General features: G+C 43.4%; 1 protein-coding gene across 1 annotated transcript; it reads right to left on the bottom strand.

Annotated features, from left to right (window-relative positions):
- Positions 1 to 415: 415 nt before the first annotated feature.
- On the bottom strand, positions 416 to 16,321 carry baiap2l2b (BAR/IMD domain containing adaptor protein 2 like 2b; the record flags this gene model as incomplete). Its single annotated transcript, XM_080759099.1, has 14 exons — positions 416 to 491; positions 618 to 667; positions 2,042 to 2,351; positions 5,271 to 5,336; positions 5,906 to 6,113; positions 8,784 to 8,886; positions 8,991 to 9,095; positions 10,369 to 10,500; positions 10,620 to 10,709; positions 11,242 to 11,313; positions 12,353 to 12,414; positions 13,804 to 13,890; positions 15,840 to 15,915; positions 16,268 to 16,321. 14 exons carry the CDS (start codon positions 16,319 to 16,321, stop codon positions 416 to 418), a joined length of 1,491 nt encoding a protein of 496 aa, XP_080615225.1.
- Positions 16,322 to 16,588: the final 267 nt, after the last annotated feature.

Below are 16,588 nucleotides of genomic sequence, written 5' to 3'. Positions count from 1 at the left end.
TACACACATATTTACATTATGATCATTGCATCCTATGGTTTGCCGTTTTCACTAATATCAAAGTCAAGGACTATTAAATGTCACAAGAGTTGTCATTATTAGTGTGCAGACCCAATGCAAACAAACATTAATGTTTAAAGTCTATATCATCAACAAATAGATTAATTCAATCATTATTGCAGGATCACATCATATTATGGAGGAGAAAAAAATGGCAAAATTCTTCCTTATACTAGCTGTAATCTCAAAAGAAAGGAAAACAGGGTTAATTTGATATAGCTTATGACTTATGTTACACATGTTCTGCCGTTATCCCTTATCTTCCATAAAAGGTTAATTAGCTTACCAGCCTTACACTGAAATATATATATGTAAATTTGACCTGGCAGACTCCAAATTGCAAAGCGCTGATTGGTCAATGAATATGAGGGGCGGATCTGTCATTCGTCGTTGTAGGTTTCAGTTTCACTGTGGCAAACGGGTTCGTGCCTCTGAAAATGAACAACATGAGTAAAGTGTTAGGTACCATTATTTTATATAGTATCTATAGGCTACTGACAGCACAAACCTGAGTCATGTGCTTACACATAGATGCAGGTACACAAATGCACATTTACCTGGGAAAGAGTGGATTCTCAGGTTTTCCAGCACCATGGGGGGATAGTGTCTAAAAACGTGACAGATAAAACATGAGCACAGAGATGTCAGGAGGTGGTTTTGTTTACTCAGCAAGTTACACACAGTGAGACACTGTGAGACACACAGTGAGAAATAAATGAACACAACAAGCTCATCAGAATATGAACGGTCAACCAAGTGTCCCTATTGTGTACTTTTGGTTACAATAGCGGGTAAGTCTCATGGTCGGGGGGGTAGGACCAAGTCTCATGGGATTTGGGATTTGTTTATAAACATTTTGGTATTTGTTTATAAACATTTGTGATTTGTTTATAAACATTTTGGGATTTGTTTATAAACATTTGGGATTTGTTTACAAACATTTGGGATTTGTTTATAAACATTTGGGATTTGTAAGTCTCATGGGGGGGGTAGGACCACTACCAGTTGACCTGTAGTAAGTCTCATGGTCGGGGGGGTAGGACCAAGTCTCATGGGATTTGGGATTTGTTTATAAACATTTTGGTATTTGTTTATAAACATTTGTGATTTGTTTATAAACATTTGTGATTTGTTTATAAACATTTGTGATTTGTTTATAAACATTTTGGGATTTGTTTATAAACATTTGGGATTTGTTTACAAACATTTGGGATTTGTTTATAAACATTTGGGATTTGTAAGTCTCATGGGGGGGGTAGGACCACTACCAGTTGACCTGTAGTAAGTCTCATGGTCGGGGGGGTAGGACCAAGTCTCATGGGATTTGTTTATAAACATTTTGGTATTTGTTTATAAACATTTGTGATTTGTTTATAAACATTTGTGATTTGTTTATAAACATTTGTGATTTGTTTATAAACATTTTGGGATTTGTTTACAAACATTTGGGATTTGTTTACAAACATTTGGGATTTGTTTATAAACATTTGGGATTTGTAAGTCTCATGGGGGGGGGTAGGACCACTACCAGTTCTACAAGCTTGCAACATGTTTCGAGCCTGTAGATCAGCTAGAGGGGAAAAAAGGAGCAGTTCTAGTATAGAGCCAAACAGAAAAGTCCTAATTGATTGCATTGAACAACGTTAACCCATTCTGAACGGGAACCCATTGTGGTGTTAGCATCATGTTATGCTTTAGCTATTGAAAAATAGCAGATCTACAAGCTCATAGCGCGCCACCGAGTGGCGCGCTACGAGCTTGTAGGTCTGCTATTTTTGAAAAATCGAAGAACGACTGACATTTTTAGAATCTGATCTCAGGTCAGAATGGGTTCATCAGACCAGTGTGTGTCCAGTGGAAACCTGGTATGAATCTGATATCAGGTCAGAATGGGTTAAACTCACTTTGCCACTAGATTTGCCACTCACTATTATGCATGCGCAATTTGCGCATACCCTCTAGGGTTCAAGTGGCTCCTTACCTTGCCATCAGTGGGCGCTTCCTCTTTCCTTTTTGGGAGTGGTGAGACGGACAATGAGCCGCGCCTGACGTTCTGCAGAGGAGGAGGTGGGGGAGGCGGGGGAGGAGGTTTAGGAGCCGTCTTGGTCTCGGCCGCCAGCTCCGTCTTCCTCTCGGGGAGAGGAGAGGCCGAACGAACGTCTACGGAAGCCCTGCGAATGGGCGTGACCGAGGGCGGGACGTCTCCGTGACTCCTGCTGCTGTCGTGGTTCTCTGATTGGTCAGTCGGATCCAGCAGGTTGTTCATGCTGTGGCTTCTCACAGAGGTGCCACTAATGACAAAAAAAAAAGGTAAAAACAGAATAAGTTATGATGTTAAAAGTTTGGATACTTCAGTATCATGCTACAGCAATATGATATCTATGTCGGGGTCGGGGAAAGCAGTGGCCTAAGGGTTAGAGGGTGCGGCCTTGTTGCCGAAAGGTTGCTGGTTCGATTCCCCGGACGGGCAGGAAAAATCTGGGTTGGGAAGTGATTGTCATCACTCACCCAACACCGCTGAAGTGCCCTTGAGCAAGGCACTGAACCCCCAACTGCTCCCCCTGGAGCTGCTTAGTGGCCAACAGTATAAGACTGTGGTTATACTGGTCAGCTCCCAGGTTTTAGTGTGTGTGTGTGTGTGTGTGTGTGTGTGTGTGTGTGTGTGTGTGTGTGTGTGTGTGTGTGTGTGTGTGTGTGTGTGTGTGTGTGTGTTTCTATGTGCAGGGCGTTGCTGAAAATGAGCTCCTGTGCTCAGCTACTTCCCTGGGTAAATAAAGAATAAATAAAGAACTGCTCGAATGTGGACAAAGACTGAAGACAAAAATGAAATAATAAACGTAATAATAAAGTGCAGTTTTGCTTCATCATGTACACATTTATATAATAATGCTGAATTTGTCTGCCTACCAGTTGACCTAGTTGACCTAGTAATGATGCAGTTCTTTCTAAGGTGTTATGATTATTGTTGTTATAAAACATTATGAGTATTTATAATTGTACTATAAATAAGTGTTATAAAATGTTTAACCTTTTAAATATCCATATTATTTAAATATTTTAAATATTTCATATTGGAAGACAAAGGAGGTCGGACTGGGCTGATTCTTTTCACAAAAATGGAGAGGCCCTAATGTCCTATAGCTACTACTACTGACATCATAATTATTACTTGTGCAATAACTTGAGCGACATTGGTTCCCCCATACTAGTAACATATTAGGTTTACAGCCTGCTTCGCTGCGTTCTGTGATTTGTTTTGTCTCTCCGGAGAGACAAAACAAATCACAGAACGCAGTGAAGCAGGCTGGAAACCGGGCTGGAAACCAGGCTAATATATGTGTTGTTAAGAATGTAGGCGGATTATGAAGTAGTCCATATGGTACCTGGTACCTAAGGTGATTATGAAGTAGTCCATACGGTACCTGGTCCCTAAGGTGATTATGTAGTAATCCATACGGTACCTGGTCCCTAAGGTGATTATGTAGTAATCCATACGGTACCTGGTCCCTAAGGTGATTATGAAGTAGTAGTCCATACGGTACCTGGTCCCTAAGGTGATTATGAAGTAGTCCATACGGTACCTGGTCCCTAAGGTGATTATGAAGTAGTAGTCCATACGGTACCTGGTCCCTAAGGTGATTATGAAGTAGTCCATACGGTACCTGGTCCCTAAGGTGATTATGAAGTAGTCCATACGGTACCTGGTCACTAAGGTGATTATGAAGTAGTAGTCCATACGGTACCTGGTCCCTAAGGTGATTATGAAGTAGTCCATACGGTACCTGGTCCCTAAGGTGATTATGAAGTAATCCATACGGTACCTGGTCCCTAAGGTGATTATGTAGTAATCCATACGGTACCTGGTCCCTAAGGTGATTATGAAGTAGTAGTCCATACGGTACCTGGTCCCTAAGGTGATTATGAAGTAGTCCATACGGTACCTGGTCCCTAAGGTGATTATGAAGTAGTCCATACGGTACCTGGTCCCTAAGGTGATTATGAAGTAATCCATACGGTACCTGGTCCCTAAGGTGATTATGTAGTAATCCATACGGTACCTGGTCCCTAAGGTGATTATGAAGTAGTAATCCATACGGTACCTGGTCCCTAAGGTGATTATGAAGTAGTAATCCATACGGTACCTGGTCCCTAAGGTGATTATGAAGTAGTAATCCATACGGTACCTGGTCCCTAAGGTGATTATGAAGTAGTAATCCATACGGTACCTGGTCCCTAAGGTGATTATGTAGTAATCCATACGGTACCTGGTCCCTAAGGTGATTATGTAGTAATCCATACGGTACCTGGTCCCTAAGGTGATTATGAAGTAGTAATCCATACGGTACCTGGTCCCTAAGGTGATTATGAAGTAGTAATCCATACGGTACCTGGTCCCTAAGGTGATTATGAAGTAGTAGTCCATACGGTACCTGGTCCCTAAGGTGATTATGAAGTAGTAGTCCATACGGTACCTGGTCCCTAAGGTGATTATGAAGTAGTAATCCATACGGTACCTGGTCCCTAAGGTGATTATGAAGTAGTAGTCCATACGGTACCTGGTCCCTAAGGTGATTATGAAGTAATCCATACGGTACCTGGTCCCTAAGGTGATTATGAAGTAGTAATCCATACGGTACCTGGTCCCTAAGGTGATTATGAAGTAGTAATCCATACGGTACCTGGTCCCTAAGGTGATTATGTAGTAATCCATACGGTACCTGGTCCCTAAGGTGATTATGTAGTAATCCATACGGTACCTGGTCCCTAAGGTGATTATGAAGTAGTAGTCCATACGGTACCTGGTCCCTAAGGTGATTATGAAGTAGTAGTCCATACGGTACCTGGTCCCTAAGGTGATTATGAAGTAGTCCATACGGTACCTGGTCCCTAAGGTGATTATGAAGTAGTAATCCATACGGTACCTGGTCCCTAAGGTGATTATGAAGTAGTAGTCCATACGGTACCTGGTCCCTAAGGTGATTATGAAGTAGTAATCCATACGGTACCTGGTCCCTAAGGTGATTATGAAGTAGTAGTCCATACGGTACCTGGTCCCTAAGGTGATTATGAAGTAGTAATCCATACGGTACCTGGTCCCTAAGGTGATTATGAAGTAGTAGTCCATACGGTACCTGGTCCCTAAGGTGATTATGAAGTAATCCATACGGTACCTGGTCCCTAAGGTGATTATGAAGTAATCCATACGGTACCTGGTCCCTAAGGTGTTGGAAACGTCCTCAGAAGAAGACACGTAGGCTGCAGGGAACCAGCCCTGGCTGGGGAGCAAACCACAACAGAGACGTACAGTTAGACAGACGTGCACAAATCAACGCAGCAGCAACTACAGTACAGTGGAACTCCACTGATTTATCGTCAATATCTGTATCTGGAGCTTTACTGGCTTAAGTGGTTAAATAAATAAATAATCACACCCGTGTGAACCGAGTGGTGCAACTCCCCTCTCTCTCCCCCCCCCCTCCCCCCCCCCCTCCTCTCCTCTCTCTCTCTCTCTCTCTCATTAGCAGGCAACAATGCAACACTACTACTATCTCTCGCTCTGTTTCTGGCAGAGAGAACAGCGCCCCTACTGGTAGTCAGTGATACTGGCGCTCATGAATACATAATTATGTGAACCAACACATAAGGTGAACACGGACATTGCTGTTCCTTGGAGTGGTTGCACCACTCAAAAACAACGTTATTTTAATATATTGAAGTTTAAGTTCTCAAATAGAAGCAAATCCAATATGTTTTCTCTTTTTACAAAATAACAATAAAAACCATCAGAAATCGATGGTCTCTACTCTCTAGGGATCACTCTATAAACATCCCATCAGCCGCATACCGCAGGTTGCCGTCCGTGCGTCCGTACAGCCATCCATTGCGCGGCTCCAGGACCAACACAGTGATGGTTTCTCCCCTGGTGAAGGGCAACAGCTTGGGGTTGGAGGAGGAGGGGTGAGCCACCAGGGCCTTCATGGTTCTGCCTGCAGCCAGCCCCAGAGACTCCCCCACGGAGCTGGAGCGGGAGCGACTGGGCAAGGGAGACGGCGCTGTCAGAAGGGAAGAGAAGGAGGAACACATGGGCAGTGATGGAAGACGTACTCTCACGTCTTTTACAAGAAGTAAAGGTATCAAGATCAGTGCGCACAGAACAAGATGAAGCCGTATAGGCAGTATCACATTCACGCGGCAAGTACTGACGTTTAATACACACATAGACAATATATACAGTATTGGACACATAGCGTGACCAGAAGATATGAGACAAGGACAAGAACAGAATGAATGTGAGGAATAGAACATGCATCTCATATAGTCAGACTATTTGATAAAGTTGATGGTCATGCTATCAAGGGTATAGTCAAAGCCAAGTCAAAGTCGTACGATTTGTCATACACGTTACCGCAGTGAAATGTGTTCTCCGCATTTGACCCATCTCTTGGAGCGGTGAGCTGCAGCCAAGGAGCGGGTGAGCTGCAGCCAAGGAGCGGTGAGCTGCAGCCAAGGAACGGTGAGCTGCAGCCAAGGAGCGGTGAGCTGCAGCCAAGGAGCGGTGAGCTGCAGCCAAGGAGCGGTGAGCTGCAGCCAAGGAGCGGTGAGCTGCAGCCAAGGAGCGGTGAGCTGCAGCCAAGGAGCGGTGAGCTGCAGCCAAGGAGCGGTGAGCTGCAGCCAAGGAGCGGTGAGCTGCAGCCAAGGAGCGGTGAGCTGCAGCCAAGGAGCGGTGAGCCTGATTTGACCCCCCCAATCCAACCCATTGATGCCGAGTGTCAAGCAGGGAGACATTGGGTCCCATTTTTACAGTCTTTGGTATGACCCGGCCGGGGATCGAACCCAGACCTCCCAGTTTCAGGGCGGACACTCTATAACCACAAGGCCTGTATGGTAACTTTCTTACGCAGATGTCATTCAACACACATGTATTGTATATGTACAGTACTGGGTCAAGCAGATAAAGGTCATAATTCATAAAAAAAAAAAAAGGAGCATGGTAGGAGAAGCGGTGAAACAAGATATAAAATTGGGATGGAGAGAGAGAATAATGAACAGTCCTGTGGGGGGAAAGGGGAAAGGAGTGGTGTTGAATAATTTGAGCTGACATATAGTACAGCATGTGTGGCTTATGCGTGATTTATACTTGGTTGCGTATAACATATAAATCAGGCTATTATTCATTCTTCTCAGCCGGATGGGAACCGTGAGGAGCCCAGTTTGATCCCGGGCTCCCCCAGAGTTAGTTAGTGTCCAAGTGTCCTTGAGGCTTGAGCAAGACCTCGAATTTCTTCTGATATGAAGGTTGGAGCCTTGCATGGTTTCCTCCGCCATCGGTGTATTCATGTGTGTGATGTGAATGGGTGAATGTAATCAAATGCACGATCTATGTACAGTGCTTTGGATAAAAATGCACCATTTACCATTTGTGTACACAGCACCTACAAATATACAGATCTGTTCTTAGATACTGAACAAAAATGAATGAATTTATTTTCCACCCGATCAGAGCCCAATTGAATATTGCAAAAATATTATGTACAGTATGTGGAAAGAAATGAGTGTGGTTACTAATTACTATTAGCAGTGTTCACATGAAGAAATGTAGTGTGGATTGGTACAGAAGCTTGCGAGATTAGTTACGGACAAACACACATGCACACACACACACACACACACCCTTTTATAGACTGTAGCCGCCGCCTACAGAGACCTGTCATAAAACTGGAGTGAAAAGCCCATTAAGTGCTATAATTACTGACATTTTGACAGCATAGTGTGTTCTTCAAGGCACTGCTGTGCCGTCAGTAATTATCCGTGATGTGCTCCAGCTTTTTATTATTTTATTATTACTTTAATATTATTATTTTATTATGCTGCTGTGGTTCCTGTCTGAGAGGCACCAGCTCTCATCCTTCAAGTGTGTTTCAGACTAAGAGTGTGCACTTCTTCAAGTTTGCTATAATTAGTATGGTTGCCACTGAGGCCAGTAATTGGCCGACTTTTTTCCGTATAACTTTTTTTGTGTCTCTGCGACGAGTGCAATGTCATGTGAGTCAATACTGTACATCAGCATCATCATACTGTAGTACATTATGCAAGACTCAAAACTTGAAATTGTCGGTGCAAACCACACTTGAAATTCACCAGAATTTAATTGCGCCTTTCCAGTAACTCATTAATGCAGAGAATGAGTAAATAAATATGCTTTAACCCATTAAACCCAATTCTACAAATGCCTTCTAAACCATGTGGTTCTCTGACTTTTTCATGCCAAGGACCCCAAAGATTATATGATTTATTTTTGTGCCGGGGACCTGGCACAAGATCCTGAAGGGATCTTGAAGATTTTCAGGATTTTTGAAAAATGTTCAAAGGAAGCAGACGTACACAAGCTCGCTGTGACTTTTAACCCATTTTGGTGTATAGCATCATGTCGTGCTTTAGCTATTGAAAAATAGCAGATCTACAAGCTCATAGCGCACCACCGAGTGGCGCACTACGAGCTTGTAGGTCTGCTATTTTTGAAAAGTCGAAGAACGACTGACATTTTTTAGAATCTGATCTCAGGTCAGAATGGGTTAATCAGACCAGTGTGTAGTCCAGTGGAAACCTCGTATGAATCTGATCTCAGGTCAGAATGGGTTAAAGGGTTAAACCATTGTATGAACACAAAAAAGAGATTAAAAAAGGCATGGAAACATAAGGTTTCTACTAATGGTCTCTCCCACCTCTGGAGGGCAGGCTGCCCAGGGCCTGCTGCTCCCTGCGAGCCCAGGACATGTCCTCTTCTTTAGCCACCGTCTGCAGGAGGGAGCTCACAGAGCCGCGCAACTGGTCAGGAGCCAATCACATGCAGGTTAACAGTCAACAGATCAAACAGGTGTGGCAATTAGAGAGGGGGGGGGGGGGTTCTCATGTTATTGACTGCGTTATACCTGTGCCTCTTGATCTGGATGGGTGGGCGTTCGAGGTCTGGACGCCTTGGCCTCGTTCACTTTCTCCTTCCACCCGTCTGCCCTCTGCTGGAGAGACCCGCCTGTCTGAAAGCACAGAGGAGCAAATGGTGAAAAGTAACTACGTACATTTATTTACTTTAAGTACTGTACAGTACAATTTTGAGGTATTTGTACATTACTTGAGTATTTCCAATTTCTCTCAAACTCTTAAAGCTGGACAGTCATTGTCAATGGCATTCAACAAACACTCAACGCTGGACATAGGAGGGGCTAGCACCCCTCAACAATTATTCAAGTAATTCATGTGAGCTTGCATTGTGTGCTTACAGATCGGTTATTTTCACTCTTTAAGAACATTTGTGAAATAGGGCTTCGCAGTGGATACACTTTTTAAGTTTTCTAACCTCAACTGCACACAAAAATCTGAACATTCAGTGGATATTCTGTGATCTGTCTATAAAACAAAAGTGATGTGTGATTTGCCGGTGGACGGTGATGTCACTGTCCAATAATCCTGTCCACTAGTCCACTAATCCCACCCTCTCTCTGGAGCAGAAGCGATGATTGACAGGCAAAATTCCTCAACAGTGACATCTGTTGGTACTGTATAGCCTTGGAGTTGGAAACCAACGGTTCCCGAGCCACGTACGGGCCATACAGTAGGTCTCCTGTTTCTGCAGTGGCAGGCAAGCATACGTAAGTACATCCCCCTGCCATCATGTCAAGTACACAGCCCCTGGACATTTCACCCCAATCCCACCCTTAATGCTGAGCGCCAAGCAGGGAGACATTGGTAAGTGTTTGGTATGACTCACACAGGGACTTGAACCCCGACCTCCTCCCTGTTTCAGGACGGACACTCTAACCGCGAGGCCACTGATAATAATAATAATAATAATAATAATAATAATAATTGCTACAGAGTGAACAGCACTATATAACCAGGCTGTTATAGAAGGAATACAGTACAGGCGTGTCTTGACATTTTGATTTCCCCTTAATGGGCAACAAAAAAAACAAGCCCAAAATTGATTAAATCAATTAATTACCAGCTGCATTATTATTATGTATGCATGCATGTGTATATGTGTGACTTTTTGTGTGCATGTTGTACCAGAGTGGTGTTGACAGAGAAACAGAAAGTGGAGGAGACAGAGAGACAGAGAATGTGATCAAAGAGCACAGAGTGCAGAGCAGGTCCAGTTTCCCCACACAGTGAAATCCTCAGTGTTAATTCAACTCTGAGACAGGACAAATGTAACCAAATCGGTGTGTTCGTGCCTGTGTGCGTGTGTGTGTGCGTGTGTGTGTGTGTGTGTGTGTGTGTGTGTGTGTGTGTGTGTGTGTGTGTGTAGACCTTGTTGATGAGGAAGAGCAGTGACTGGGTGAGGCCACAGTGTTTCTCGGCCAAGAAGCGATACCTCCTCTCCTCCTCTTTCAGGATCTCCTGATGACTCTGACGCAGGTAGACCATGTAATCACTGCTCTCCTGAACACGCACACATGCACGCACACACGCACGCACGCACAAACACACATCAATAATTCCTTTTCATGAACAGACAGCTGTTCCCACATGTGTGTGTGTGTGTGTGTGTGTTTGTTTACCAGTGAGTCTCTGTAAACCCCTCGTCTCATCTGCTTCTCCAGCAGCTCTGCTTGGTTCCTCACCTCCATCTCATACACCCTGCGACTCCCCTGGATCGCGCGCGCGCGCGCACACACACACACACACACACACACACACACACACACACACACACACACACACACACACACACACACACACACACACACACACACACACACACACACACACACACACACACACACACACACACACACACACACACACACACACACACACACACACACGCACGCACGAGATTTAGCTGCCATACAAGTTGGAACAGTATAACAACATTTGTGCACACACAGCAACAGAGACGTGCAGAGAATGTTGAAGCCCCCTTTGATGTCTATGTGTGTGCACGTGCACGTGCAGCCTGCACAGCAAAATCATCAGTGTTAATTTAGCTCTGAGAGTGTACACATGGAACCAAATGAACCCGTGGATAGAGAGGATTTGATTGACTGTGTAGTTTTAAACGTTTGCAATTAATGTCCTCAATTTCACAAATATTCATTGGATCTTATAGCCAGAACTCAAACAGTGTCTGACAAGTAAACACACACACACACACACACACACACCCTGTGGAACACTCACAGCAATGTACTCTTCGTCTAACTTCGTATTCTTTTCCATGGACTGTATAACTTCTATCTGGAACCACTGGAACTGCAGCAGAGAGAGAAGCAAAACACGGTAAGGCTGCCATTCCAGTGTAGCGACTCTCGTCTCTGGACAAACAATGTCTGGGTGATCACTTGTTTATACTAGAGCCAGCGGAGCAGTCATGTTTTGTTTGATCAAAAGCCAACGCAGTCAAGCGCCATGGGCTCAAGTGACACTATGAAGATTAAACCACTTAACCACTGAACCACTTGGGGTGCCAGTGGGTTAAGGGCTCGTCAGAACGGGGAGCGACACAACGCCTGCGTTCTCGCTTGGATCAGGTGGAACACCTGGCCGAACACGGACAGTCAGTCAGTCGCTCTGGGAGTAAACGCCATGTGTTCAGCCTGAAAGCTGACCACCACAATCCATCTTTTGTATAGCGGGCCTGTGTGTGTGTTTCAATTTCACGGGATCGCGCGAACTTGCTGCTTCGCCCTTCAGATTGTCCGAACCTCCCAACTAGTCGCCATTATTAACCCCAGTCGCCATTCACCCTACAAGTTCTGTGAATCACAAATAGGAAGACACATTAAATGACTGTATATTGGATAAACATGAATGTGGTGATAGTGTTGTAGCACATTTTCACAGTATTAGTTATACTTGTGTATCCTTAAGTTGTTGTAGGGGCGGGGGAAAGTGCTTGCATACAGAATATATGAAACTGAGCTCCACTCATTCACATTATCCATCTCCACTATTAGGAGCATAATATGAGAACTATTTTTAACACCACCTGGAGAGCAGTAAGGCATTAAAGTGTCTTGTGTCCATTACAAAATGTAAAAAATAGAATAATGAATAATAATGTGTCTTGAATGTAAAAATGTTGCTGTGTTTGGTTGTTTTAGTTAGACTGATGCGATAGTCGACAAAACGTCGGATGCGGTCTGGTAGAAGAAACAGATAGCTTAACAACAACATAATATTTCAATGTCACTTTTCTAGGCCTTGGAAAACAAATTCTATGGCGCGCACAGATTTTCCCTGTGAAACAGCACTTGTGGAGAACCTATTTAGAGTGAATGAACCCACTCACGACTCCCTCCATCTCTGCAGTGAGTCTCCGCTGTGTCTCTGATATCTGCATCAGAACATCCCCTGTTCAACAGATAGAGACGAAGAGATTAAAACAAACCAAAAGCACTCAGAAGTTGCAAATTGGAAAAAAAGTTTGTGACATCTATCGCAGCTCTCATTTGGATTAACTTCCCCAAAGATATATATATAATCCTATATTGCTGTATTCTGTATTTGTCATTAACATTGTGGCAAGCCAATCAAACGTAAAGTTCCCCACACAACAAAAGAGTACATCCATAATAAATAACATGATTATGCGGGGATAAAGCAATGCAATTTCAGACTAAATGTGTTTTGATTTTGCGGAAATCCGCAAATGGCAACAAACCACCCCGTTGACCGTTCCCATTGAAAAGCATCGGCAGAATCAGCCCTCAGAATTAAAGTTTGGTGTGGTGTTTTATACTATTCGAAAATACACGTCGCATTGTGACCGTTTTCGCAAACGAAAAGTACAAATTTTGAATACACAAAAAAATACATTTTGATACAATTACAATTGTTATTTGATACGGATACAAGTACAATTACATAATACAATACTTTTACTCTCAAAGCAACATTTACCTCCCAGACCATTCTGCCCTATATTTGAATCAATGAACCTATAGATTGCCAAAGTGCTAGGCCTTAATAGTCAAATCCTTTTTAGGTTTGCTCTGGTCTTATCTATATTGGCAACAGTTTGTGGGCGAGCTGCTTAATGAATTGAGTGTGCCTGAAAGACTGCCCCCATCTATTATTTAACAGCGGCTACCTGATACTGGCCCTGGTCACACGGTGGCTCCCTGACCTTCTCAGTTAGTCAGCCTAGCAGATCGGCATGGGTCATGCTACGCTAGAGCTGATGTATGAGTGCCCACACTGTCCCAAAGGAGATGTTAGCATAATGCTTACCACGAACAATGCTATCGCAGCCCCGGAGGTCATAGGGAAAGTGAATCTTACGGAAAATAGGTAGTCCGTGTGTGTGTGTGCATGCATGGATGCACACGCAAAGGCATACACACACACACACACACACACACACACACACACACACACACACACACATGCATGCACGCTCCTTGCACACAGAGCAACAGAAATGTATGGCGTGGTTGGGGATGATGTTTCAATCAAAACTCACATTTTCTTCCACATGTTTTATGTTCCTGTTGTTAACCGACATTTTGACCAATTTTCCTTTTGTGCATACGGTATCTAAATAAAAAACCTTCACCTTCTCCATCAACATACATGTCTTCCACTTTGTCCAGCCTTATCTGTCCACCCTGGGTGGTTCCAAACCTTTCCAACCGCTTTGAGGTTGGGGATTACTCTGAGGTTGCAACGTTGTGTGGTGGATTTATCACAGTTAATCATCAATGAGCAGAAAGGACACACTTCACACGCACTGGCACTTACCGAGAGAACGACTTGAAATGGTGTGAAGTGCGTGTTCCCCCATCTTAGCCACGGCACTGAAATAGGCCTCACTGCAAACTGCTAATGCTGCACGCACGCACGCACGCACGCACGCACGCACGCACGCACACACGCACACACGCACACACGCACACACGCACACACGCACACACGCACACACGCACACACGCGCACACACGCACACACACACACACACACACACACACACACACACACACACACACACACACACACACACACACACACACACACACACACACACACACACACACACACACACACACACACACACACACACACACACACATTTTGAAATTGGAAGTGAGGACAATATCGGAAATGGAACGACATACAATTTAAGCTGATGAATGAGTACTCGTATCCTACCTTGAATTAGCAGTCATTTATTAGCACAAATTTGCAATCGTAGTTTCATCAACAACAAAAAAACACTCCCAGTCCCAATAACACTATATAGTGACATGTGATAGGGGTGGTTGTGGTCCAATAATAGACCATGTCAGTGGCTATCACTTTACCAGCATGCTGACTAGCTGCCCTGTGAGCGAAGGCCTGTCCGGGGTGTAGTATCAGGCAGAGAGGGCCATTAATGTTGTATGCTGCTCACCCTGCAGTTACTAACCCAATTCATAAGAATGTCAAAGAATAGGACGGATGAAGTGATTCTAAACGGACACACACACACGTTCTACATGTGGTTGTAATCGTATATGGGTAAATGGAGCATCCGGCCTGTATAATGTGATCATAGTAGCCTACCACCTTACTGAAATTGGGTCATTCTCGCAGAGACTAATCCATGCATGCACCAGTTGTGTCAAGTTGAAAAAAAGCTTGTCCTCTCCTCCTCTCTCTCCTCTGTCTTCTTAACCCCTTAAACCAGTGGGTTTTCAACCCTTTTCACATCAAGGTCCCATTTTTTATTCGGCATTTATTGAGCCACGGACCACCGTTTATATAGACTTTTAGGATTTTGTCCACGATTCCGTTCTCTAATTGTTGTATAGACTAAAGTAATGCAGTTGTTTAACAATGATTTAACTCTTGATTAAACTCTCTCAGGAGTTAAAGATTTAAAAGGGTTCATTTGGGTTACCAACTCTCCATCATTTAGCATGGGGACCACCTGGAACCCCCTCAAGGACCACTGGTGGTCCCCGGACCACTGGTTGAAAACTACTGCCTAAAACACTATACTTTTGTTGGCACAGGAATCAGGATCTACCCGATACCCTATATAGGGATGTACCCTATACTCCTATAGGCCTCAAGGCCTATATTTCTTCTCTCAACACCAAATCTCTATGCTGAAAAATAGCAGATCTACAAGCTCACGTTGTGATGTAGTAAAGAGTGATGTGAATAAATAATCAAAGTTCAACATTGCATGGAAAAGTGGCTCTAATATTTTCACACAATTAATTTGATTTCATAAAAAAATGCAAAATCATTCTTCCATACTATGCATATGATATTCATTACCTCTATATATTCTGTGAATACCAATTCCTTGATCATTTGCATATACCAAGCCACACTGCAATTCTATTCACTATCGTTAAATATCTGGTTATTGCCTGTAGATTTTGTCCTTATATTTCCAATGGCTTGCATATACATTCGTAAGCACTAAATAAAACGATACACTTGCATTGCATTTCATGAATACATTCTGCAATGACTTTACCCAAATATGATGTAGATTACGGCAGTTAACACACACACACACACACACACACACACACACACACACACACACACACACACACACACACACACACACACACACACACACAGTGTACACTAGATTTAATTGAGTTTGGGATTTAACATCCGAATGTGATCATTCCTGTAACCTTTTTGCTCCATCTATTTTGTGAAAATGGAACAACTCATTTTCACCTCAGGGCTCTTTTATCCAATCTAATATTAATTTTAACAGCCTGTTTTGCAGAGTTTACACACTCCCCCACGCACACAACACACCCACTCACCTTGGAAGGCCTTGATGTAGCTGTTTCCAAGAGTAACTAGTTTCTGAAGACCAGGGTTGAACTGCTCCATCAGGTTCTAAGAGGACAAACAACATAATATCGATGATACTAATAACAATGTTGTTGTAAGAAAACAGTCACATGCAGTTTAGGAAACCATGCAGTCACCGAAAAATGCTGAAATTCATAAAAAAAAATACAAAACACACTGTTGGGGAAGTTATTTAGCCTATAAAACTATTATTTTAGAGTCTGTTGTGCTCAGTCAAATCCTCAGTAATAATTTAACATTTATAATTTGAGTGTGAACAAATATAATTTGTACACACACACAAGGTTAAATTAACATTCAAGATGTAACTGTTAGTGAAGGGAAGTGAGGGGCCGGACCATCAAGGAACAAGTAGTAGAAACATAAGAAGACTTACCGAGTAGACACCTAAAGTGGTTCTGTGGAGCTGGTCGCTGTTTGTTCCTGCCATTGTCACCCACAGTGTAAGCACAAACTTTAAAACTATGCAAATTAACAAAAATGTGTCTAGCAAAGATGTCCAAAGCAGGATTTGATCCGTCAGAGACAATAATACACCGTTGTGGAAAAGATACGCAGTCCCATGAACACCTGGGAGTTAGAGCAAGCTTCTGGGGGCCTTTCTTCAACAGAGTAAGGCAGTGAAAGTCCTCTTCACCACCTTCCACACAGTCTATCGTTCCAACCTGTCTGATGCTACAACTTTCGTCTTTCTTCT

This window comes from Protomyctophum bolini, assembly GCF_963924005.1.
Source record: "Protomyctophum bolini genome assembly, chromosome: 3".
In the NCBI taxonomy this organism is placed as follows: domain Eukaryota; kingdom Metazoa; phylum Chordata; class Actinopteri; order Myctophiformes; family Myctophidae; genus Protomyctophum; species Protomyctophum bolini.
Note: the sequence above shows the minus strand (reverse complement) of the source record. Positions and strands in the feature narration are given on the sequence as shown.